The sequence below is a fragment of the Lagopus leucura genome, unplaced genomic scaffold (assembly GCF_019238085.1).
Source record: "Lagopus leucura isolate 7727_CA_CO unplaced genomic scaffold, USGS_WTPT01 Super-Scaffold_73, whole genome shotgun sequence".
Lineage (NCBI taxonomy): Eukaryota > Metazoa > Chordata > Aves > Galliformes > Phasianidae > Lagopus > Lagopus leucura.
The window spans coordinates 97,484,042-97,510,631 of record NW_024962252.1 but is presented as its reverse complement, the minus strand read 5'-3'; the positions used below and the strand labels follow the sequence as shown (position 1 = coordinate 97,510,631).

Sequence of the window (26,590 nt, the reverse complement as noted above, 5' to 3'; positions counted from 1 at the left end):
CAAACCAGTAATGGTCAGGGAGCACAATGAGAATGGATGGAAGCCCAAAAAATCACACTCAAGCATTGTATCATGCTTCCGATGAAGTGTAACACTTGTTTTTTTCCCCTCAGTAAAGCAGTTCATCAGTTTGCTAGCTAATGAATAACTTGTCTTTCATTTCCTTGGTTCTAACAGATGAGACGAAACCTTCCGCTGTAGCCAGCCTATCATCATCAGAAGAAGCAAAGCCTAGTGAGGATAAAGGTACAGACTGTAAATTGCATTGCAAAATATCCAAACCCAAGAGGACATCTCACAAAGCCGTATTTTCCTTTGTCTGGAAATTGCTAAAATCACAGTTAAACCATACAGAAATAGGTACATACTTGGATTTTGATTTACAAAAGTCTTTGTAATAAAACTACTTGGCACCAGCTGTTGTGCTGATGAGAGATGCCATGAATTCCAACAATTTTCCTTCTTATGGAGGTAATGCTACAGTATCATACGTGACATATCAGAAATAAGCCTGGAGCTTGCACTCGCTGGGATTATTCACGTGTGTAAAGTTAAATGCACAGATCTATCTCCACAGTGTTAGCTCTCCTATTCAGAGCTCTCCTGATGGGGAAAAAGAAAAACACAATAGCTATAAACACATCAAGAGGAGACAGAAGGAGATGAAGTCATAATTGAGAAGGAGAAAGTAATGTTTATGTTGTGCAGGCTGTGCTGGGCACTCAGATCATTTAGTTTGTGATAAATATTTAAAAGTGTCACGGGGCCAAATGTTGGGGAGTTTAGGAAACAAGAAAGAGGGATGATCTAATTTAAATGTTTCAAGCTGAGATTTTTCTGATGGAACTGTTGGTTTACAGATAGGAGCCAGTGCACAGACGTGCTGTTTTTGATACTGTTACGATATCATGCTATTAATTGCTTGTGCCGCTCCATGGTTTTTGGCATTTTTGTGTGGGTGCGTCAGGAAAAAGCCTGGGTGATTTATAAAACGTTCGCTACTGGTAATTCAAAACAGGAGTTATGCTATCCGTAATAAATACCGCCTATCAGAAAGATGGGCTAAGGAAGACTAATAGAAAATCTTAATGCGTTTCACTGAGATAACATAATTATTAACATCCATTAACTTATTTATTTTAAAAGATCTAATGTTTAATTCAGTGTCGCTGCTTGACTCTCTTCTCATTTTTCTAGATAAGCGTGACAGGGTGCGAGATCTTGCCATTTTGTTCCAAAGGAACATGCTAGAGAGCCCACATACTTACCTGATTATGAGTTCAAAGCCTGGCGCAGGTTGATTTAAGTGCTCTCTCAACTGGTTGATTGATACTGCAGGGAAAAAAGCCCTCAAACCCTTGCCAGAGTGCTGGCTTTTGCTATTGATATCTTCAGATTAAGGTCATAGCAAGGCTAGTTTGAGGCAGGAATAGTAATAGGTTCAGTCCCAGCATAGCTGGTGATTACCTGTCACTCATTTTTCTTTCTTCGCTGACACTTGGCCTTTTTATGTATACTGTATCTATACGATCTCCCATTGTGTGGGTTTTGACGTTTTGTAGTGTGAGGCCTGCGGTGGGATTTTGGGTCAGGATGTTGTCTGCAGCTTCACCAGAACTCCAAAAATTTCGCTATTGCTTTAAGTGCTTGTTCATTACTACAAAGTCGATGCCTTCTGATAGCTAAACTAATCATTGTTAAACTACTCCTGTTTTTTGGCCCTTTGTACTTAGTTTCCTCTTCTCAGGAAAGCAGCTTTCTTTGTGTTACTCCTTTAGCTTTTCCTTTAATATTCGAAGAGAATCATGTTTTCCCCTCTTCTCTTGAGAGACTGGCAGAAGAAACAGTGCCCTGCAAAATCGACAGGATCATTCTTTGATGCCTTTCTCCTCAAGGATAGGACGGAAAGCATCTGATAGGGCAAAAGGAGTGAAACAGATCCTCCTCTGTGTATCTTGTTTGAAAACTCATACTAATAGACAAAAAGAACAGTTGGGAAGAGATCCTGTTTTGGGTTGTATTTGCTAATTAGCTCAGTAGAGGGAGAATATTTTCTCTGAAGGAGCAGTGAGGCATTGGCACAGACTGCCCAGGAAGGGTGGTGGGGTCACCATCCCTGGAGGTGTTGGAACAAAAAAGGGTGGATTGTGGCACTGAGGGACATGGGTAGTGGTGGGGGTGGTTGATGGTCGACTAGGTGATCTTAGTGGTCTTTTTCAGCCTTAATAATTCTACGATTCTAACCAAGGTTTTTGAACATTGAAACCACTGCATCTACCAGGCCGTGGTTTGCATTGGGTATTTTCAGATTTTTTGGATTATGATAGCATATGGATTATTATCACATGAATACTGCTGTTACAAAAAACTTGCTACTTGTTTAGGAAATGGCAATTTTACAAAATTCTGGTGCTTCTGAAAACACCTGCTGCTCCTGAAATAAATCTCAGCCTTCAAATTGTTTGCCCACTGAGTTAACGCAGCTAAAACCTGCCAGGTTCTGGAGTGCACTCTTTTCTGCCGTTTATCTTCAACTTAATGAACTGGATGTGAGGCATTGAAGGAAATTACAGTTTTCCAATTCTTTCACCTAATTACTGGGAAAAGAGATTTATGGCAAAGGAGTACAGGCTATATTCTTCCAAAATGCATGGTTTAAAATAATCAGAACAGGCGGTTTCCAAGCTTGCTGTGGCAGTTCTTCAGCCTTTCTAATGTCAGTTCTGGTGAGTGCCCTGAAATGGCTATTTCAACTCTAACCATCGTCAATTAGTAATTTTTCCACTTTTTTTTTTCACATGTATTTCTGGCATCAGAAAATAGTGAACACACTGAAATACTTCTGCATGGTTTTAAAATGTGCTGTTGTTCAAAATGGATTCTGATTCCTATCAGTCTGAAGGTTGAGGCTCCACATGCCCGCTACAGTGATAATGTTTCTCTGCCTTGGTTAAAATGATTTCTCTGATGACCTTAACCATAGCTCTGAAATGATATTACCAGAGGCAGACTGTCACTAACAGGGTTCTGCCAGTCACGGTGGCATGGCTCCACACTTCTTGGTAAGGTCCTTTGCACAAAATGGTAGGTTAGGTCTCACGCCAACCTGTACTCCAATTCAGGAACGCATTCCCAGTCATGAAGTTCTAATATTTTATTAATCTAAGCCTCCTTTATATTTTTTAATTTTTTTTTTTTTTTTCTTTCAAGGAGAGGAGAAAGTATGAGACCATAGAAATATGGTACATGATAAAATCTTCTGAGCAGTGCAGGAATAATGCCTTCAGGAACTCTGATTAAAAAATAAAAATCTACTGTGGAATTACATGTCCCACATTCCTGTGAGCACATTTCTCTTCTGTTATCCATAATAGAAGAGATACTGTCCAGAAAAAAAGTTCATGCGGGCCCAGTTTGCGTGCGGCCTTTGAGCAGATGGAGTTTTCTGAGTGCTCTGTCCTCAGGAAAAAAGCAGAATAGTCGTATTATAAGAAGATCAAGATGTCTGAAGTTATGCTGTAGAGGTATCTTCTCCCCGTCTGTGCCAAGTTTCTATCTCCACTGTCTGGAAATACAGCAAAGAAACGTTGTGATTTTACCCTTGAAAACTCACATGCATTTCTATTAGCTGTTGATGGGAGAGCTGACACCTCTCAGCAGCACCTTCACAGTGCTTCATTACTGTGCATGAGGAAGTAGGTCCTTTATGCACAGAGTATTTCAATGCCAAGATGCTCGTCTTTATGTAGTGGAAGTCAGAACAGAGTGATTAAAGTCATTAATGTTTATGCAGCAGATAAAACACATATCAGACAGGCTGCACTCAGCCTAATATGCCTCTCCACACAAGATTGTGCTGGGACTTCCAACTCATTTTAGATGGACTGAGTGCACCTGAGTGTGTATCTCCTCAGATACCCATCCTGCCGACTGCTGCTTACCATGACTGAGTGGTGGGGCTTTTTGACAGGAAAATGAGAGACAGAAATGGATTGAGCGTAGATAAAGGGTGAACTCCCATTATGTATGTAATCATGGGAAACTTCTTGTGCACAATGCACTGATCTTAATTCATTAGCACTGAGTAAGCACTGAATTTTCGTATGAAGGTCAACTAAATTAAATCATATGCTAATCAATTTTAAAAATAAAGTAGCAATTAATTATTTCCAGGTGTTCACCAAATTCCGTGCTCCTGCAGGAGTGCTGTTAAAGCAAGTCACTGTATTTCTGTGTTCTCTGAAATGGAGTCAGATTCAGACAGCTGGAGGGTTTATGTTGTCAGAAGCAGTATTAGGTATATGCCTGGGCTAGAGATTAGCCCTAAAAATTCACTTTGTGCAACCCAGAAGCCTGTAAAATGTAATGGCTGTGTAATTTGTGTTTGGCCAGCTGTAGTTCTCACCTTGGAAAAATCTTGACATCAAAAAGATGTAAATGATAGAGAAGGGATAAACTACGAGATATAGAATTTTCCAATTCGGGGTAGCTGTGTAAATCATCATAAATTAGGCATTGATAAGTGAGTGAAACAAATCGACTGTAAGGCCAATGTGCTCAAAAAAAGGTGTTTAAAATCAGCTCTTAAGTATATATTAAGACATCTAAATGAATGACCTGATTTTCAGAAGTGCTGAGCACTCAGCAGCTACCAATGAAATGTTTTTACTTCACCCTTGGGCTATGATTAGGCCTGGAAAATTTCAGCCTGAAAAATTTCAATTATGGGTAAGTGAAAAAGAGCCTTTTTAAATAGAAGAGTTTCAACACCCCCAAATGTAGCTGTGCCTCTGCATGCCAGCTATGGAGATAACATTTTTCTCTCCCTTGATTGGGATGATATCTATGGAAACAAATAGCACAGGCTAAACGGTGTGGTTTGGTTTTTGTTTTCAATCACCAGCATCCAACCAAACGCCTCTTCTCTAAGCACCCTCCAGAATGGAGGGTTTGAATTGAACGTGATGCAATTCTTTTCTCTTTTTTAATTTCACCAATCCGTAGCATTGTGTCTTCAGACCATAAACTACTGAGGAGATATTTCTGCTCTAACATTCCCTGTACAGGCAGCCGCAACAGCTGACACTAATCTCCTTAGCTGGTTTATTTAAATCCTACTTATTTTTAAATATTAGCTGACCTGAAGCCATCCAGCTGTGCTCCCATCAGCCCGATGGGAGCACCTATTCCTCCCATCCTCTCCCTCCTACCTTCAGCTTCTCCTGGGAAGGGTCTAATCAAGGCAGCCTGGATTTTCTCAGCTTTTTCCTTTCCCAGTGCTCTGTGCAGCAGGCCCTGCCATGCAGCAGGATGCCCGCGGTTATCAGACCAGCTGAGCCTGGTCTCTCTCTTGTGGGCAGAAGGTGAGGTCAGAGGAGATGTCCTTCCTGCAGCTCGAAGCAGGAGCGAGTGGGAGCGATGTACTTTAACCCCACCTGTGGAGATGAACCGCTCCATCACCTGAACACTTGGGAAAATTGCTCTACAGGTTGTTGCTCCTAAAAAGGTCTGTTTTACCAAGGCCGTATAAACTCGGGCTCAAATAAATCTAATCTGTCGTAAAGATAGATTAAAATGAAATCTTAGTGGATATAAAAATAACATTTTAAAGTCAAAGCTCAAGAATATCTCCCTCACTTCTTATAAATCACAGTTTTATAGTACTTCATTTTAACACATTTTCTTCGGTTTATGAGGCAAAAGAATACCCTAATCATGCGGCAGCCTCCGTGCACACCATTACCTGTAATTTTAGACGCCTGCTTGATTTCTTTCACTCTGGAAATATTCCAGTCATTTTTCACAGTATCATGCTTAAAAAATAAAATGCACTGAACCTGTTTCTTTCATAATGGCCAGCTTTCTCCCTCTTTAATCTTCTTACCGCTCCCTAAAATGTGGTGATTTATCTATGCTGTGCGCAGGACCCAGGTGTGTTGCACATTAGAAACGACTCAGTAAATAAGCTGTACAGAGAGTAGCTGGGGAAGTGAATTTTAAGAGATCATTAAAACCGTTTAACGTTCAGATCTTACCGTTTTTCCTCTTCTGAGCATTTGCAAAATTTTCTTTGAGCAGTGTTGCTTTGTACAGTAAAAAAAATACAAACTATGAATGACAAGGAAAAGCATTGGGTTTCATGCAGTATTAAGGCAAAATAGCGTCTGATTATTGGCAGGAAGGGTAGGATTGCTAGTTTATTGCAAGCTACACCATTTTCTTGGAGTTGAATTCAACATACAGTTGGTACATTGGAACAGAGTGTACTAGATGTGATGAGAACGTGACCTACTTCAAGTTCAGATATGTTCTCCATTAGTTTTGAAGGTTGGGTTTAATTCCCAGGTCCGTTCAGCCACGCAACCCCACAGTACAACTGTTTGTATACAAGGGAGAGGTGCAGAGCAGGCTGAGGCAGCGTGTGTGCTCCTTATGTGGACACCTTCACTGCAGCCACTGTATAAATATAGCTTTGATGAAATCAGAGGGTCACTCCTTAAACAAGCACTCCGGTACTTTATGTGCGGTCAGTGAAAGTGGCTAATCTTTGATTCATTTATGTCAGCAAATGTCATGTTCGTTCTGTTCTCGTGTGAGCAGTGATGACATTAGGAACCAAGCTACAGTATTGTATGAGGAACACCGATTGCTTTCAGTCCTGGTTGGCAGAATACTAACCCTTACAGCTCTGATGTGTCAATACCCAAAGCAAATGGTGCCCAGCATCTGTTATCAAAAGATCTGTAAGCATACCTTGTTGTGAAATCATATCCTGACTTGGATTCCCTACTACAACTTGACAGATGAGTAGCTGTGTTAGGAGACAACTGACATTGCTTTATGCTATTTAAAAATCAGACTTAGTTCCCCAGGCATTTAGTGATGGATGAAGGCTGTGGGGATGTCCAGAGCATATGCAGACCTGGAATCATTTAGGACTATCATCCTGGCTTATGCCCAGTTCTGTATGGCTCTAAAGGGCTAAGTCAGCATAGAGGACCAGCTGTTCCAGAGGAATACCTCTACCCTACTGAAGTCTTGGAGATAGAAAGTTGTATATGCTCAGCATTAGTGGGATTCCCACCACTGCTTGCCAACTGAAATGGATGCTGCGCTCCTGTTTCATATCCAATTTGGGAGCAGCTTTTATTTACCTGCACATTTAGTTTTATGTTTTTATTCGTGCCTGGCTGAGTTTTTCTTCATAAATCTGGATTTCTTCCTTTGCCTTGTTTTATTCTTGTAAATCCTAAAAGTAAATCCATCTTTGGGCCTTTGGGCTTGAATGTTTGATCTAGTATTAGCATTTGAAAAGAAGAAATCTTTGATACGATCTTGACCTTAAAGATTTTGAAGCTCAGAATCTACATGCTAATGCAAGGGCCGATCTCTGCTGCTGAGGTAGGAGCAGGAGGCTTCATTTCAGAGAGGCAGCAACTCCTGCTCGTGTTCTGCTCTTTTCACAAGCACGCTTGACAAAAAAATAATATGGGCAAAATGAATGTTTTGTATTGCCAGGAATAATTTTGAATCCTGTGCAACTAAATTGCTTTCTCGAACCCTGGAACAATTAGAAAACTGTTTAAATCCAAAATGAAAGCTTAACACCAACTTACAGCCTCCTAAGAATAAAATGCATGCAGACAGTTGTGGGAACATCTGAAGATGTGTCCAATGGCATAAGTGGTCTCTGGCTGAGGGCAGTGACATAGGGTGGAAATGCAGGGAGCTCCCCATGCTGCCCAGTGAGTATAGTTTGCCATGAGCTACACGATGCTTCACAACAAACAACAGTGACTGGGGAGCTTGTATCTGTGAAGCACAGGGCTCCTTAAGCTCCATTTGTTATTATTGACCAAAGCGTGTAATTGTTCCTCTGATGCTGTGGATTGATTTTTGCATGAAATTGGAGCCATTCCTCATTCTGGGAGAAAAGGTGGCACCTGTGGGCTGAGGTTAAAGGCACAGGTCTGGCAGTATGAAGTACTGTGCAATCAATGTAAGATGAAATAATTTTAAGGACCTTGTGGGACAGACAACTGTGCATCCCTCCCACCCAAAGCAGGTAATATCACACTTAGTTGTCACTTTTGACTATTGGGAGGGCCCTGGCTGGGGCGCTTAAGACAGAAGACTTCTGATTCCAGCTTTGTCAGCACACTACCATTTACAAACATTCAAATAAGAGATTATAGTAATTCTGAATATGAACTGCAAATGCTGCAGACTTTGACTTGCTAGTTATCCTGAAGACTTTGTCAAAGACATCAGTGAAACCAGAATGTCAATGGGTTTAAAGTTTGTCCTAGACGTTGACAAATTCCCTTCAGATTTTCAGTGCCATTCTCACGGAAAACCAAGAGGTCCTTCAACTCATTTTTTGACTGAACTTGCAATTTGATGAGATTCTAATTGATTTTTGCTCTAATTCAGGCTGGTACAGTAATCCCTTGCAACTCACAGCACAGTGGGACATTCCAGTATGAAAGTCCAGCACAGTTGATAGCAGTAAGGAGCATTTTAAGTCCACAATAGGGTGAAAAAAGGTGCAGCAAGAGCAAATTTTAGCAACTTGTACAGCAGTGAGATATTCTACTTTCAAACTTGGATTTATAAACTTATTGTCATGCCATGAAAGAGGTAAGAAGCTGTGCAGGTAATTAAATATTTGCCTTGGGGGATTATTTGCAGTTAATTAAAGGCACACACTTTCAGTGCATACCTTTTCTACAGATTATTAAATTTGGATCAGATGTTAACAACCCAGCTTTCCCACTTACCCATTGGAGATTTTTCTTGGCAAGTTTCAGGAACAGAGTTTTACCAGAGCATCCTTTGGTGTTACATATTGTAAGATTCTTTCTGCTGCATTATAGAAAGAGATGATCTAGAAATAGAGCCATAACAAGACTGTCATTGAGTAACTTACTGTCATACGCTGTAGATCTTTGCACTTCATACATCACTAAGGAGTGGCTGTTGTCACAAAATGTTGTTTGACACAACAGAAATAATGTACTGTGTTTATGAAGACCACAGATAGCTTAGGGATTGGATTTATAATGTCTAGTTTAAAGCTTACTGTGCCACTGGTTCAGGATTTGGCTTCGGGCAATTCGTTTTGTTGGACTCCCCAGAAGCAAAAGGAGTTTTGGCCACGGCAGTGATCTTGGGAATCCTGTCATTTGGTGCAGTGAGGCTGGGATTTGCACTGGGATTTAAGACTCAATGTTTGTCAACCTTGTGAAAATCCAACCTTGAAGAGTACTGACGTTGTTCTGAAAAGTAGTCTATTTATCAAGTAGGTGGTTCATTTTGTTTCTCATAGTGTCTTTGTGACACCCAGTTCATAGAAGTCTTGGTTGTACTTCTTATTTTCAACAACTCTTTTTTTAAAGTTGTTTTGTTTTGTTTTATTTTGTTTTCTGAAGGCCAGAAGCTACTCAGTAAGTGGGCAGATTCTGAAATCAATTTGAATAATTGAGACCCATGAGAACGTATTTGCAGTGTACAGGGCTGTGGTTAAACAGCTAGAAATGCTGCCTGAGTATCAAAATGCCAAGTACAAATCTCGGGCTGCCAGTGTCTGAGGAAAGAAACAGACTTTTCCAGCCTAAAACCACTGCAGTACATGTGATTGTGTGTTTGCTGTTTCCTCAGACTCCCTGAAAGTCTCCAAAGGCACGAGGGAGAGTGACCCAGCACATCCTATGGGGTGTGAGCAAGATCAAGCCCAAGGTAAAGTTGTCTCTGAAAATTCCTGAAAATACAGGTAATAAACCAGTTGGGAACCTTGATTCTTCCATTTCCAGGCTCCACTGGGTTTTAGCCTGACCTCTGTTGCCTTAGGAAAGCGCTTCCAGCTAGCAGTGTTTCTATTCCAGATCAGGCTTGTGCAGCAATTTCTGGCACTGCTGGCAAAGACGCACATCTCCAAATGCACAGGTTTATAACCACATTGATCCAGAGTGCATAGCATCATTGTTATTGCCTCTTTTTTTTCTTCTTTTCTTTTTCCCTCTGTCACTGTTGTTCTAAAAGCCTGTGGGATTATTCTGTTCCTTCTGATAAGCTGACTGTCAAGCACGGGTGCTTTGCAGCAGCTCCTGTGATAAACAGTTTGCTGAGGCTGAGCTATGAAAGAATTAAAAAAAAAATTGATTCAGGATCAGTTTTGACCAGGCATTTAACATACTTAACGCTTGAAGCTTAGTAAGTGGTCTTTTCACATATAAAATAATTCTAATGTTGTTCATTTAATAGAAGAAAGCAGTGTGTGGCTGAAGAGTACCATGCTGCCTGTTAGATTCGTGCTGTGCCTGCTGAACCTGCATCGCATGTGCACAGCCCTCGTGCTGATGTCATTTTCAATTTGTCACGTTAACAGGACAACAGGAGGATGCTGTGGAGGAGGAGATGAAAACCGGGGCAGATTCCCAAAGCTCCTGCATGGAAATAGAAGGTACTGCATATGCATAAAGCTAGTTAATGCTTAGATATTACCAATAGCATTTAAATTCCCTTTCCTTCTCAATACCTACTAAAGCTAAACTGTGGAGCTAAATAGTCTTATGGAATCATACAATCATTAAGATTGGAAAAGACCACTGGATCATCTATCGTATACCCATCCCCAGAAACCCACCGTGCCCCCTGCCCACGTCCCTCAGTGCCACATCCCCACGGCTCTGGGACACCTCCAGGTGACCCCATCGCTCCCAGGGCAACTGTGCCACTGCCTCACCGCTCTTTGGGAGAGGAAATTATTCCTCACAGCCAACCTGAACTTCCCCTGGCTCAATGCGAGGCCATCCCCTCTCATCCTAACACTGCTACATGGGAGCAGAGGCCAACTCTCAGCTTGCCACAACCTCCTTTCAGGTTGTTGCAGAGAGCAATGAAGTCTCCCCTGAGCCTCCCCTTCTCCAGACTAGACAAACCCAGAGCAGGGCAGTAGCAATGGCTTCTCTGTGAGAAAGGCTGAGTTGTTAATGACTGCCATTTTTAGACAGAGAAATGAGAACAGTGTTTCCTGTTCCTCATGACAAGCACTTAGTCCTGTGCATTTGGAGCACAGCACACTCTGACCCCAGTCCAACAAAAGGGCTTGGGTATGTGTGTCTCTGGGTTGGTGATGAGTCCTGGTAAAGGCCCATAACTGAAGTCAGGCACGTGGGGCTTTCTGTACTAAATCCCAGAAAGCTCAGCACGTTAGAGGATCAAGGCCTTGCTCTCAAATGCAGCCCCCTGCATTTCTCCAAGATGGTTATTGTGTCTGTCCTCCTGGGGGGAATGATCCTTTTCCAGTGTTTTTAATGATAATCTCTCTAGTATCTGTTAATCCTTTTATGCAGTGTCAGTTCTGAAAAGCCATAGTGTTCATCTTTTTATCAAATTTATTCAGAGCCATTGTTGAACCAAGAAGACACAACAGAAGAAGAGAAACCTTTGATTCCCAGAGCAGAGGAAAAAGAGAAAGAAGGAGGAGGAGTACAAGAAGAAAAAGGAGGTAAGTCTACTAATAAAATAGAATGAGGTAGAGAATTCTGCTGGGCTCACGTTCTCCTTTCTGTTGTGAGGAAACATGGAAATAGCACATAAAAGAAATTTCTTACAAAAAAAGAAAAAAGACATTTCTTCCTTATCTTTGGGTGTTGTGTTGGTGTGTTAGACTTGCACTCAAATAGGAAAGTAAGTGCAAGAAAGTGCATAGTCAGATTCCAAAGTGACTTTAAGCACGCTTCATGTTGTTGGCTTTCTGTATTAATGTGCCCAAGGCTGATTAAACAACCCGTTTACGTCCATTTAAGTACTCTCTTGATCATGTTCACTAGAAGCATCGAGAGTATTTACAACAAATGGGCACAAAATGATTTGTGAGACCATTAATAGAGATGTAGCTAGTAATTAACTAAAACTAGTAATTCTAATAAGGAAACCAATATCTGGAGCGGAAGTACAAGGTCTTGCTGAAGCAGTCATTTTTTTTCTGAGGGTAAAGCATTTAAATCCTTACTAATGCCTTTGTAAAGAAACTTGGAAGTTTAATTTTCTGTGTTGGATACTCTTCTGGGAGCCCATTTATAACACACACATGGTTATATAAAAAAGAACACATTATGGAAGTAATTCTAATTGTAAAGTAACTGCAAGTTGATAATTATACAGTCGCCTTCTGTAAAGCATGGAGATGAATTTTACAGTACCAAATTAAAACCCAGCCATGATTTTTAGTGAAAATTCAAGTCAATACTAACACTGTTGTCCTAATTATGAACTTCTTTTCCCAGCCACATTGACACCAGCTTAATTGCAAACCCGTGTTAGTTTTATTGACGCTTTTCTTTACTGCAAACTCAGGTTAATAGAACCTCTTTGTTCACGTACAGCTGAGGAACATTTCTGCTGCTTTTTTTTATTGCCAATCCAAGTTGAGACTAATCACATTTCTTTATTATCAGTCATGCTAATAGTATTGGTTTTGTGTTGTATTACTGATGGTGAAAACAGAATTCGTGTAATTCTTACTTCAGATCCAGGTAAATGGTGTTGCTCTACTTCAATTACAAATCCAGGTTATATAATACAAGCTCACTCTGATTGCAAATACCAAAGTCATTATGTTAATTTCCTCCTAATAGAAATTATTTACATTTTATTTTATGTCTCATCAAAAGCAAGTTGGACAAAATGTACTTTCATTATTTGTGCATTTCCTTCTCTTTAATACTTTACTGTCCCCTACAGCTAGATACTGTCATTTAGTTCTCAGTGGAGAGCTTGTATTTCACCATCTGTTCTACCTAGTATTAAAATATGCAACATTAAAGAAAAGGAGGTAATGTCAGAAAAGGGTTGTTCTTGGCACTTTTCCCTTTCCTGCCCTTGATTTAAAAGGCTCAAGTGCTAAGTAAGTAAAAGGCTCTTTCCAGACATTGTGGAACATGTTCCTCTACGCGGGCTCAGATATTGCTCCTGAATAAGATGTGTCTGATCCAAAGCTTACTGAATTTCATAGAAAGACTCATTGATTTAAACTCCATAGTAAGAGGGGATGCTGTGCTGAGTCTGTGTGCAGGGTAGTACCACTTTTAAGTCATGGTATAGATACTTTCTTTAGCTTTTTCTGAGCGCGCTGTCTTGGGATCAGGGAAAATAAATTGATGCTTTCTCCTTTTTTGTGAGGAAAAGGAAATTAAGACTTTTCCTTGCAAGTCCTTTTCTCTTATGGGTGTAAGAATGTGTAGGGTACCTTCAGAGCTGGTGGTGTTAGTTGCTTTCCATGTCAGTGGGCACACACTCAGCCATGGGAGGTTTGAAAGTCCACCATGATGCAAAATGGATCTGGACACAAAGTTGAAAAAACAGAAAATCAGCTGAAATTCAAACTGGTAAAACAATACATATTGCCCAAGGAGAGTCTCCTCTTAACGGGAAGAGATTATGGGGCATAAACCAGGGATGCACTATGTATCACTATTTCATGTAACCCTTTTTGCATGAACTAATTCAGTTAAATTGTTTTCCAGCAGCATCCACAGTGCATTTGATGTACAAGAAAACAGCATTTTTTTTGCCTGAGAACTCTTGGAAAAGAGCTAAAGTGGGACTGCAGTTCCCATTCAATAGAAATCCAGTCATAAAACTGGATCATAAGTGTCACAACGGTGGTTTTGATCCGTATTAGATCTGTGTGCCTCGCTGCATGTAGCAGCTACTGGACTATCAGCTACCCGATCTCTCTGTTCTACATCTGGTATTTGCTTTTTGTGTTACCAAGCTAATCCCAGCTTGTGAGGGGTGGCACAGAACTGCCTCTCCCCTCTCTCTGATTCACTGGTAGCCACTGGATAAATGGGAGCCATCTGTGTGACCTGTGCTGTCTCCAGAACTGGAGCTATGGAAGCCACTAACTGACCAGCAAAGTTCAAGGTCCCCTTTCCAACCCTAAGCTAGATTTCTGCTTAGTTACTGGTAGGGGCTTTGAAGCTAGCTGGAATTTTTTGTCAGTTATCCTTGGAAAGTTTGCCTTGAAAAAATGTCTGTTTCTTGATGGTTTAGCGGTGTGTGTCATTTTTCACAAGCTGTAGGTACGCCTCCAATTTAACTGTGCTCATTTTAATACCAGCTGATGTGTATAGTAAGGGATTTGAGTGCTTGCAGTGTCCTTTTTGTATGGCTGGTGTGGCTTCACAGCTCCATAGTGTGTATTACCAAGGAGGCGTGAATCCTGTTCTGGGGCACGGGAGCCCAGAGGACTGGAGAATCAAAGTCTTTGCAATTTCACCGCTCTTTCCTATTGCCAGAAATATGAAACAAGCCAGATTACCCTGAAGAATGTAACAATGTGAAGCAGTGTGTGTTTCATAAAAACCTGGTGTGGCTTTTTCCAAGATCAGTAATAAAATACAGTGTGTGCCAATTATTCCCTTTTTCCTACTGTAACTTGAAGTTATATATTATTAGGGAGCACCTGAAAAAAAACAAAACCAAAAAGACAAGCTAAGATGCCTTTTTTTTTTTTTTAAATATTATTTTCCAACTACTTTAATGCGCCCATTCTAGTTCACAAAAGAATAATGAAAATCTGTGTTTGTTATAAGATTAGGGAATATTCTCAAATCCCTTTATTAAAAAGCAGGATAAGTGGTGATCACTGACCTATTTTCTGACTAGGGAGGTGTACATGTTTTTAATATGCCACTTGGCTGCCCCTTTATCCGTATGCATAGAAATAGTCTTGTTACGTTGTAATGACCGTGCATTCAGTCTTGTTACGTTGTAATGACTGTGCATTCAGTTTCAAACAGATCAGTCTTTCTACAGCACAGTGTACAGCATGTGTGAATACACAGGCATGTCCTACTCAAAGCCTGCTGTCCCCCCCATCGTTTTCATTTCCGACTTCTTTCTGTCCCCCTACATAAAGTCATTGGATGTGATAGTTTCTCTCACTCGTCATCTGCTGAAGTTGCTGAACTCTTTGGAGGACAGGTTTTCCATCAGAGAATAATAACAGAAACAGCCATTAATTTTCTTCTCTGTGATTAGGCTAAAGCGTTTTGTCTTATTGTGCTGCTTCTAACATTATTTAAACTTGACTTGGGATTTCTCTCCACCAGTTTCACCTGTCGCTGTGTTCTGAGCACAAAGCACAGTTCCTGGTTTCAAGAAAGTCTTGACAGCTTCATTCTGATCACTGGAGCTGTGTAAGAGATGGTGGGCAAAAGGAAAGGGATGGAATCATTCTGCCACTCCTACATAGCTGTTGTGGCACAGTGGTACCACTGCTGAACCTGTGGCTGGGTGATGGTCTTTCTGGGAAAATAATAGGTTTATTTTCCTTTGGACAAGTCCAGAAGTGCAGGAACAGGTTCTTGCTCAAGTACTATCAAGGAACAAAGTACTGTAATGAGAACCTACAGAAAGGGTATTGAAGCATCCGGGGATTTAGCTTACAAGCAAGACCCAGCCTGTTCAACTGGTATTTCTCTGTAGTTGCATCCTGGCCTGTTTGAATGCCACGTTTGAAGAACTGTAATAACCATCACACACGAGCTGTGTGATGTTAAAGGATGCTTGTGAATGGACTGTAGGGATTTATTTCTTTCAAATCATTTGCAGTATACATGATTTCCTCTGATGCCAGACTTTTGGTCACTGCCTATTTAAAGTTTGAATTCTGCCTGATTTCCATCATAGCTGAACCCAGTTTTACTCAAGAATCTTCATCGTGAGAGCGGATGTTACTCTGTAGTTGTCATGTCATCCATTCTTTGCTTAACCGGGTTTTAAGGGCGTTTGTATACCAAAATAGATGATTTTAAAGCATAATCTTGGAGAGATTTAAATATTCTAAAGCTTTGAAAAGAGCTCTTCATTTTTTGCAGTTTCATTCTCAGGCATTTATGATTTGTTGGTGCAGTGGTTGCGTTGGTACAGCTGTAAATATAGTCAAAAGAATTCCTTTCTCTGATATGGCATTGTAGTTACAGAGAAACAAGGTACTTGTGGAGGAAGATCTTTCATGACAAATCTGACATCTTTATTCTTGAGTCATGGCAATTGTAACTGCATTTATTTTTTTAACTGAACTTCTTCTCAGTTGCAAGTGCAGATGGGTCAGACGTCTTAGGGAAAAAAAGAGATTTAACAAATCTTCTGTACGCATCTTCAGAAGAGATGTTTTCTTTTTGTTTGGGAAGAAAAGCAAATACGTGTGGGAGCATTGTGGCTTCTGAAGAGCTAGTTCAGGGGCTCCAACTCCTTTTATTCAATTCCTCCCCCCCAGAATAGGAGTAAAGTATCCTAATTCAGATACAACATGTTTGGTCTTTGATAACAACCCATTCTGGATGGATCGGATGACATTTTATGGGCTGTTGCAGAATAGTCTTGCCATAAATTTGGAATGTATTTTAACAATATGCTTCCAACATGTATTGATATTTTGCAGAGAAAAATAAAGGTGCACCTCTGGGCCTTTTGCAGAGAAATGCTGGCTGTTCTGTGGAAATAGAAACTTGGAAATTGGTTTTTAAACTCAGATGTCCAAAGCCGAGCTAAAGAGATGGACTGTTGCTGGAATTAGCTGGAAGCACTCAGTAACCAGATTATGACTAGAAAGCCAAAACAGTGCCTTCATCCAAGTGCTTTCAGGTTTAAGAAGTCTCCCTTTAAAAGCCTTTATTTTCTGGAGAATTTCACAGAACTCAGGTGAGCTTTACAATTGAAATGTCAACCAGACGAGGAGCTTTGGCACCCACAATTCTGCTCGTCAGCCTCCTGTGGTCCATCTGTATTGGTCCAAGGGCAGTTCCATTTGCAGCTCCAGTGAAAAGCACTTCTACCACAGCTACAATGATTTCAAAGTGGCAGAAAGTATATTCAGGTTATTTTTATGGCAAATAGATGTTGCAAAGGACAGGAAAATCTTTTAGGCTGGCTAAAGCTAACTGTTGATAAGGGAGGAACGCCACAGTTTTTTTCAAGTTCGAAACAATATGTTGTTTTTATTGAATGCATGGAAAATATTTTACGTGGATCCAGGTTTGGGGTGGTTTTGTTTGAAAGCCTGTGAGCAGAGGTGAGGTGATGTGCCTGTGAGTGGCTGTGTGTGAGCATTTTCTTTGCTCCGCTGGAAGAAGATGCGGCTTGTGGAAGAGGAGTGGTTTTTTGGACCCAGGGCCCGTGGTTACATCTGTGGTAGCTTTGGCAGTGCCAGACTGGGAGGTTTCTAGGCTCTCATACTGGCAAAGGTTAGGTGCTCTCAGCAGGTGCTTCACTGATGCAGCCCAGAAGGCCAACTGCATCTTGGTCTGCATCAACAGACGGGTGGCAGCAGGGAGAAGGTGGGGGTTGTCCCCTCTGCTCTGCCTTCATGAGCCCCCACTGGATTGCTGTGTCCAGGCCTGGGCACCCCAGAAGAAGAGGGAAGTGGAGCTGTTGGAGCAGGTCTAGAGATGGGCACAAATGATCAGAGGGCTGGAGCACCTTTCCTGTGAAAAAAGGCTGAGGGATCTGGGCTTGTTCAGCATGGAAAGGAGAAGGCTGATGGGAGACCTCACTGCAGCCTTCCAGGACTTGAGAGGATAGGGCCCTGCACAGCCTGAGCTGGTTGGGGGCAGCCAGCCCATGGCAGGGGTTGGTGCTGGGGGGCTTTAAGGTCTAACTCAAGCCATTCTGTGATGATGGAGGACCAGCAAGCTTAACAGGAGGAAGTCTCACTTGCAGGCTATCATGACCAGCCGTGTGCAGCAACAGGAGTGAGGAGGTGCTGGGATTTTTGTTTTCTAAAGAGCACCTGGTGCAGCAGCAGAGTCGTGCCACATCAGTGCACGGTGCCCAAAACGATGTTCCTTCCCTGCTCGTGGAGGGTGCAGGCCCCCGCAAACCTTCCCTAAGAGTGCTGTGTGGGTTGTACTGAGCAACGCTGTGCATGAGCAGGATGGGTGGTTATTATACTGTCAGCAGTCTGCTCCAGATATTGATTTCAATCTCCTTGGGGGGAAAGAAGTCATTTTTTTTTTTCCTGCCACAGAAGGAATCTGTTTCTTTTCATTACTCTCCATATATCAGATTCTTGCCTGAGTGTATGCAAAGAACAGGTGGTGCAAGATCAATTCTAAGTTTTAATTATTTTTCATCTCTTTCAGTGACAAACGATATATTTTTTTCTGCATTGTTTTCTAAGAGAAAGTGGAAAATGTAAGGAATTCTCAGCTTAGGCATTTCACCTGCCGTCACAGTCATTTTATGTTATCAGGCTTGATGGTGGAGTATAAGACAAAAAGGCAGAAGAAAGGGAAAAAGATACAAGAAAAGGGACTGCTTCAACAATAATAGTGTTTAAGGTTTATTGCGTGTATCTGATTGCTTTCTTCGTCATCAGAATAGAGATATTATTATGAATTGTCAATTTTTATTTCATTTAAAAATACCATCTCTTTGTTCCCTTTGAAAGTGTTGGCAATGTGGCCTTTGTTTAGTTTAATTAACTCACGTTACAGTACTGCATTGAAATACATTCTGTGTTCAATCTAATAATACTTTTTAGAACTCTCTTCTACATACAAAAAATAATTAAAAAAAAAAACAAACAACAGAAAGATTAAATCCTCTGAGAAGCTGGAGGAGAAAAGGGATATTTTTAATGACGTATTTTAAAGTGCCATTTACATTTTTATTTTCCAGTGGTAGGAACGCCAAAATAATATAAAGCCATAAAATCCCACCGAAAAGCAGATGCTATGAAGTCATTCAAAGTCCTCATATGTTTACAATATTATTACATGATGTTACATGTTTTGTACTTCTGAGCTACAAGGCTTAAAGAGCTTTAAGATGCTGATAATGCCCTTTTAGCATATGAAAACTGGAACGATAATGGAATTCATATTTCATGTGGTGCTCAAGTCTACCAGTCTTTGGTTCTAATTCAAATCTCCTGAGAAGCAGAGGTACTTTATGCAAATGAAACACGTATCTTTCAAATCATATCAAATAGCAAGGAAAGGAATCGAGGGAGAGATTTTGACATCCTAGAAACTTCTTCCTGTAGCATAATTGAAAAAAGAGAGCTCACTGACCAAAGGCTGCAGTTTTACAGATGGCATCGTAGTTAATAATGTATCTGGAAATCAAGTTTAGCACCCTCAGAGAAATGGCACCATTGTTTTCAGCATACTGTGCAGCTCCCGAGGTTTCTGTTTGAGCAGCAGGCTTCGTTCCCATTTGCGACAGTAAGACTTTTGGTTTTAAATCAGAATAGATCCATCAAACCTTTTCAGTCTGATTCATTTTGGACTCTCCCCTCCTTTAATAAAGCTTGTCTAGGGTGGGGTGTGCACAGATCCTGCTGAACTGACTCTGGAGATTCTGTGCTCCCCCACACTTTACATTATATATAATGTGCAGCATGCATAAGATGCCCCTCTGCCCAGGTTGTTGTGCTGTGTTACAGCTCTTTCATACGTGCAGGTGGCACACACACTTCAGACAGAGAAAGAAACTGCATTTACCAATGATTGTCATAAAGCACAATGAGCGGAGTGGGACTGTAGCAGTGTGAACTAAAAACAAGCAGCAGGGGTAGGGGAGATGATTTGGGAGTTTTGCTTATTTAGGGATCAGAACAGGAATGAACTCAAAGCAAGCAGTGTATGTTGTGGGATTTACTTTGTGGGTGTGGATGTATGTTTCCCTTCTCTGTTAGGAACTTTGTCGCTGCGGTTGTGCCCAGCAGTGTGGGTAAGCAGTTTACCATGCTCTCCTATCAGAATGGTGGCATTTAGCCACTGTTCATGCTAACAGGTCTGTCAGGATGCCATCTTTCTGGTTCAGCTGTGCTCTGGTTTCTCTGCTGCTCAGCCCCATGATGTTGGCCCTGCCAGGAACTGTTGTGCTGTGGCTTCTCAGGGGCCCTTGCTCCTGGTGCTTGGAGAGGAAGTCTGGTGTGCACAAGGAGGGTCTGGCACTCAAGCAGAGGGAAGAAACATCTCCAAGTTGTTCAGTGGGGCACGACCCCAGCTGAGAGTAAATCTGCCTTTCCCCATTACAGATCCTGAGCAGGAAAAATCCCACCTGATCTCATTCAGATCTTCAAAGCATTATCCTTTCCTCGTACCTATAGATATTCTCTTCCTATTATCTGCCTGTGAGCCATAACTTCCTGGCAGCGGGTTTTCTGTGCCCTCACCTTTTCCTGGTGCAGATGGCAGGTGAGTGTTCTCAAGCAGATTTTGCCATCTGGAATAGCTTTCCTGTGCTCAGTTGGCTTTCATCACGTTTTACTGCCAGACAAGTGTTCTGAGGTCACTGCTGGCGTACCCAGCCCACAGCGTTAGCCCCAAGCTGCGACTGTTTCTGGTCACTGTAAGTTGTCTGCCAGGGAGGAAGCTAGCATTTCATCTCACCTCCTCCATCTCCGTGGCTGCACCTTTGTATTAATCGTGCTGTAGTGATATCTTAACACTGGTGCAGTACTGCAGCTCTTTGGGACTTCCTGTTACTTAACAGAAAGTTCAGTTTGTCCTTTGTGGGCTCTTCTACGGGCTCTGAAAGTCCTTTCTTGTGTGTTATGCGTACAATTGAGTCTTAATCTGCAATTAAACTGGTACAGCAGAGGTGTTCTGGATGATGCATTTTGGGTTGTATGGGCAACAGCAAAAGCATCTGTTTTCTGCTTGAGAGGTCCAGGAGAAATACAGAGCATGGAATGGCATGGTCTTTTACTTTCCCTTGCGTTTACTGGGGTGCTTAAATGATTCCATAATTGACTAACACTGTTATTTCCTCAAACACTGATTTTTCTCCCGGATCCAGGCTTTCCTTGTGATTTCTATCCTAAGTTCTAAAATCCGTAGCATTCCTCAGCTGACAAATTTCTGCCACGAAACAGTCCTTGTTATTGTTTCACTGGTGAGAGATCCTTAGCCCGAGACGTTGGGGCATGCAATCCTTTTGTCTCGTTATTCCTTTTGTGGTTTTGCAGCCTTATTAGTTTGTTTTTTTCTCAATTGCTAGTGTGAAGGGCATAGCTCTGCCTGTAATCATCGGTACCACAGAGGCCAAAAACTCCTTTCTTCGTTTACAGCATCCTGTCAAAAAACACTCAATACCTTCATTTACTTGACAGCCCTTGAAAGACAGCATATTTACACGTTCAGCATCTTCTCTGTGGAGGAAATAAGCAGTCGCTTACAGGCTATGCTGTTCTCACCTGGACTGAAAATCAGTTAAACCACGTTCTGGATTCCGAGGAGGAAAAAGTCAATAATCTTTTTTCAGTGCCCCCTGGTTACATCTAACAGTGGTATATAGTTAGAGGGTCAGCCTAGCAAAGTCGCTGTCTCGGTGGCTGGAGAAAATTGAGCGCCCCGCTTTGTGGCTAAATCCTATCGTGGTTACAAGGTATTTCATCAGTTAAAACACACTCTCTGGGTGTGTTTGTGTGGTCTGTCAGCCTGAAATGTAGCACGAAAACATCAAATGGGCACAAATGGAGATACCTCAGGTGCTTCAAAGTGAGATGTCACTGTGCTGAAAAATCGGTACCTAACTCCAGCAGCTCGATTCAAGGAAATTAAATTGGCTGATTCTTCCAGCTGTCCAGGCAGCAGGGAAGATTAGCAGGAAAGCTTGCAGACTAAGCAGGGAGGCAGTCAGTAAGGCATGTTTTAGCATCTCTCCCGCCCTGGGGTGCAGGTACCCAAGTGTGGCACCTCCATCAACCTAAGATCCAGCCAGTCCATGGAGGACAGAAAACCGAGCAGGACTTGCTTTTTTCGGGTGTACACCAGCTGCATCGCTCCTTCCTGGGCTTTGAAAGGGCTCTGTAAGTCGTGTGTTTTTGCTGGCAGCGGGCCCTGGTGCATGAGAAGGGTGAAAGGGGCTTTCTCTCGCAGCTGTCCATGCAGGGATCTCTAGGACATGAGGGCCAGAGGTTGGCTCCTTCCAGCACGGAGTGGGACTCAGACACGGGTTTATTTCCAGGCCTGTAGCTTATCTCTGATGGTTGTGTTGTTCTATAAAGCTAGATGTCTGAAAGAGATCAGAAGTGTGCTCTCTTGTTTTGGGGTCTCTTCCATGGGACAGCAGGTTTTTACAGTTCCCGTTCTATGAGCAAATGTAATAAGTCCAATCTCTGCTCCTGTAGTACCAGCATCCTCAACACTGGCTTTGTTTGTCTCATTTCCCCTTCTTCCAAAGCCATAACTGCACAGTGCGTAGCAAGTACAGCTGTTGTGGTCATTTTTATGCAACTGTTTGTTTTGTTAATGCTCATCTCATCACAAATCCATTTACACATCCAGACCTGAGCCCACACCGGATGCGTGGCTCGGTGACTGTGTGGCAGTACTGCAGTGCTTGGCAGCATCGGGGCCAACTGGAACGGAGCTGCTTCTCCAGTAAGCATCCAAACATTCAGGGTTTTTTTGAGCTTGGTTTTGGTTCTCTTGGCCCTGTAACTCTGGCAAAGCTTGCTGAAAACCAAAAGGAACGAAAAAGGAAAAAGACCTTAAAGGATATTCTGCTTCCAGCATTACATATGATGTGGAGGGAAATAGATTTTCTGGATGGAGTTCTGTTTGCAGATCCAGCTGGCTCTTGAAGTAAGTGAGCATGAAAAGCAGACGATAAGTACGCATATATCCGGTACCTATCTGCAGAAACTGAAGTTATCTTAGAAACTGATATACACAGAGATCACAGCATCTGAAACTTTTCCCTCTGGCATTAAACGCAGCCAATGTTTAACAGTACTGAATAAAAATGTGACAGCTTAAGACACAGCAGCTCTTTCCAAGTGAACCTTCAGGGAGAACCTAGAGGAGAAAAATGTATGTTGAGATTTGGCTGAAGAATAGGGTTAATGCCGTTTGTCCTTATCAAAACCGAAATGGCCGCAGGTAGGCAGGGCCTGGGTTTTGTATCTGATCCTGTGGACAGCAGTGCAGCACGACGCGATAGATCCCCGGTTCCACTTCCTTCTTTTAATGAGGTCTGCCATCCAAGGATGGATATAGCTTGCTCTTGCGCAGCCTGTGCATCTGACTGGTTCACAGCACACGGCCAAAATAATTGAAGGAGAATCTGCGTGTGGGAGGAAAGGAAATCAGCCGCACGTCGGCACATCCCGAAGCAGGAGTTAGCAAAGTGCAGCTTTTTGGCACGGGTTTGGCCACGGCTTCTGGTGTCACGAGCAGCTTGCTTTTTGCCAGCCTGCACCTGTAGTCAGCCGCAGCCGCATCCAGCCCATGTGAGCAGAGAAGGCAGGGCAGGGCTCCTCGTCTGGATCACACCAGCACCTTCCCTACTCACGGCTGACAAAGCCGTTTAGCACAAAGATGGCTCAGATATTCCTCCGGTATGTGTAGTTTGCCCTCTGATGAACGCTGCGATTTTCTCTAGCCAGTCTTGGAAATGGGAAAACACAGATGAGCTTTATCCAGGCCTGAAGAGGCTGGAGCACATAAGCTGCTTGCCATATTGATGAAACACCTGGGGCATTCATTCTGAAGCCTAAACGCAGGCTGTTCACCTGGACTGCCAAGTACAACAGAAGCTTCCTTCTGGCTGGCAGGGTGTATTAATTTAAACAGAGCACCATCTGCAGGGCCTTGGAGAACAGCAGATCGGAGAGGAGAGGCAGGGAGGTTACTGGAAACAGTCTCGTTCTGATCTGGGGGCCTCCACTCCCATCCATTACCTATCATTTCTAATTAGCAGGCGCATCTTGGGGAAAGCTTCTCCGATTCACTTTCTTGCAGATGCTTTTCGTGCTAAGAGCTGTTGTTTTTGCTGAGCCTCCCAAGCTTATTTTGCAGGCTTTCACTGGCATTTGGAACTGTAATGGTCTCAATGACCCAGTAATTAATGGAGTCCTGTACCTCCTGGACCAGAGAGCTGCCCCTTTGTCCTTCCTCTTTCTTCTCCCTGCAATGCCACTACCAGATGGTCGGAGGTTTTTCACCCCTTCAAAAGCCTCGTGTTTTTCCCATCTCATCAAGCATGTCTCAGCCATGCTTAATTAGCTTAAGGCTTTTCAACCACCCACCCCACTCCCCCTGACTCACCCCCCAGGAGATCAGTTAAGGACCTGAACAATTTCAATAAAGAGCTTGGAAAGCAAATCCTCAGAGGGGAGGCATAGCTGCAGGAGGATGTAATATTAATGGTAGGGATCAGTCGTTCATTCTTTCTTCTCCCATTTCTGCCTGTCTGTCCATCCTCCCTTCCACTTATCTCCCCTTGCAGAATATCTGGGGATGCCCTTTGCTCCTTGGCAGTGCTTGGGATCATTTGGTGGTGCTCACCCTGAGGCTGCCAACAGAGTACTGTTGCTTTTAACCCGTTTCAATTAGGAAGTTCTGTTGAAGACCTCCTTGAATAGGAAATGGCAAACATAATTAGCTAACCCATGTTAGGAGGCTCTTGGGTTGGAGTATTTTGGTTGAGTTTGTTTTGCTTTATTGCCTAATTCCTTGGCTGGTTTGAAAGTAGCTTTATTTACAGATCTGAGCAGTTGAGATGAAAGCCTGGTTAATTAACAGAAAAAATAAATTTGCTTCTTGCTTTGTATTTAACGCGGAATGGCATTTATTTCTGCATTGTCACATATGCACTTTTATTATTAATCTTCAAGCTTTAGCTGTACAACTGTAAATGAGGTTTAGAAAGAAAACAAAAACTCTTTCCCTTCTTCCCTCCCTTCCTATAAAGCAATAGAGAGAGCTGTTTAAGCACGTGAAGCACAGGCTTAGCGTGGCATGTAGGATGTCTCAGAGGTACCTGGTGGACGTTTGCTGTGTAATTGAGTACAGCATCTTTTGTTCCATGCACACAGGCAAATGAGAGCACCCAGCCATCGTGTGTTTGCTCCGCTACAATTAAAGACCAACTAATATAGCCACCTTGGAGATAAGTATTTAGATATAATTAAAATGGCTAGCTGTAAATGCAAGAATCTAGCTGTGGATGATAGAGAAATGTGAGGGGGGGGGGTTCTTGGCTACTATACAGCAATTTTCTTCCAACACTCCCCATCGGCTAGATTGAAATGCTGTATATGAGGCTAGATTGAAAGGTTGTTCTTACACTACTGCAAATCTTGGTATTTTTAAGGCACCGAGGGAAATAAAATGCAAAGAGCACACTCTAAATGAATGCACGATGCAGCACAGGAAAGGCCTGTAACATCGCTGCCTCCGTGGGAGTAAGTAGGGCTGTCGCTAAAGAGGAGCACAGCTCCCCAGTGCATTGGCACTGCTATTTACAGCCAGTAATCTTTGAAGTGCTAACTGCCCTTTTGTTTGGTGTGTGTGTAAGAGAGATGTTGTGTTTTTCTTTTATGTTTGTTTTCCACAAAAAGAAATGTTGGTTATTTTTATGATGGCTGCTGCTTAGTTGAGATCCTCTATGTAAAGATTACAGATGAGTTATGTGACCTGACATTCTCCCTGGGAATGTGCTCAGAACGAAGCAAGGCAGTGGCATTTCAAAGTCTGCTTTTAAAGTAGTTGGCTATATACTTTGTTTATCATAATTGCTAGGATGTGCCATTTCTCTGGTATTTTGTACCTTCTCTTAATCGACTGCGAGGCAGAAAGCCTTTGGGCAGAGGCCCTGAGACCCAAAGGATGCATACTCATGCTGAGAACAAAATGTGCCACTTGAGGCTGCTCCGTGATCCCCATCCTGTGAGAAGAGCTTGAAGCAGTCAGGCTTGCTGTGGGCTGTGGAAATGAAGTGAGCTCTAACCCTTCCAGAGCACCTGTAACAAGTACACGTTGCTGGGCACACTTCTCAATTACTGTGCTGTTCATCCTCTCGCTGCGCTGTGCCAGGTGGTGATTTGAGCACTTTGGAGGAAACCAGCACTGTAAGTGATTGGCTTTGAAGGGGGTTTCACATCCTGCTAATTGAAATCTCTGCTCCTCCCAATCACATATCACCTTGTAGCCTCCTACTTCCCCCGTGTCTTCCTGTGCCATGTCTATTAGCGTGGCTCCATGCGAGCTGGCAGTGACCAATGTGAAAGGCTGTCCTGGAGATGAAGCACTCATTGGAGCACTGGGGTCTTCCCAGTTGCTCACTGGGCAGCCCCACTGCTTACACCCCGTGTCTCCATGTGGGTGGATAAGAGCTGGGCATCTGTGCCTGGCTGGGAGGTGAAGGAAGGACCAGCAAGGTGGTGCTGCCTTGGCTCTGCTTAGCTGAGGACACCAGAGAGGCCACCACCCAGCAGTGCCCAGCACCTTCACGGCAAGGTTAGCACGAGTTCTGTCTTTCTGCAAAAATACTTTGATCCAGTTCAGTGTATCAGCAGGAATTTTGTTTTGGCAAGAAAGCAACTACTTTTTTTTTTTTTTTCCCCCTACATTTCACTGGTTTCTTGTTTCTGGAGACTTCACAGTTTTGTGGCTAGAAACCTCTCGTGCTTAAAGCTATTGGCCCTCCTGTGAAATAAAAACTGTTTGAAATAAAAACAGCTAAAGAGGAAAAGGAAAAAAAAAAACACCGCAGCCTTTCCCAAGGCCTGACATTCAGATTGCTTTGCAGTGCCCCCTGGAGGGATGGCCTTTGGTTA

At 42.5% G+C, this 26,590-nt stretch overlaps 1 protein-coding gene and 1 long non-coding RNA gene across 2 annotated transcripts in view; one reads left to right on the top strand and one right to left on the bottom strand.

Annotated features, from left to right (window-relative positions):
• The window catches only part of MACROD2 (mono-ADP ribosylhydrolase 2), an 837,047-nt gene that overhangs the window by 782,079 nt on the left and 28,378 nt on the right, over positions 1-26,590 (top strand). Inside the window, exons 13-16 of the mRNA XM_042882408.1 lie at positions 178-246; positions 9,661-9,738; positions 10,388-10,462; positions 11,405-11,509. Coding sequence (XP_042738342.1) covers positions 178-246; positions 9,661-9,738; positions 10,388-10,462; positions 11,405-11,509 — 327 coding nt within the window. The remainder of the gene's footprint in view (positions 1-177; positions 247-9,660; positions 9,739-10,387; positions 10,463-11,404; positions 11,510-26,590) is intronic.
• Positions 24,109-26,590, bottom strand: part of LOC122186068 — a 34,627-nt gene continuing 32,145 nt past the window's right edge. Inside the window, exon 8 of the long non-coding RNA XR_006181051.1 lies at positions 24,109-25,862. This is a non-coding gene — a long non-coding RNA (uncharacterized LOC122186068). The remainder of the gene's footprint in view (positions 25,863-26,590) is intronic.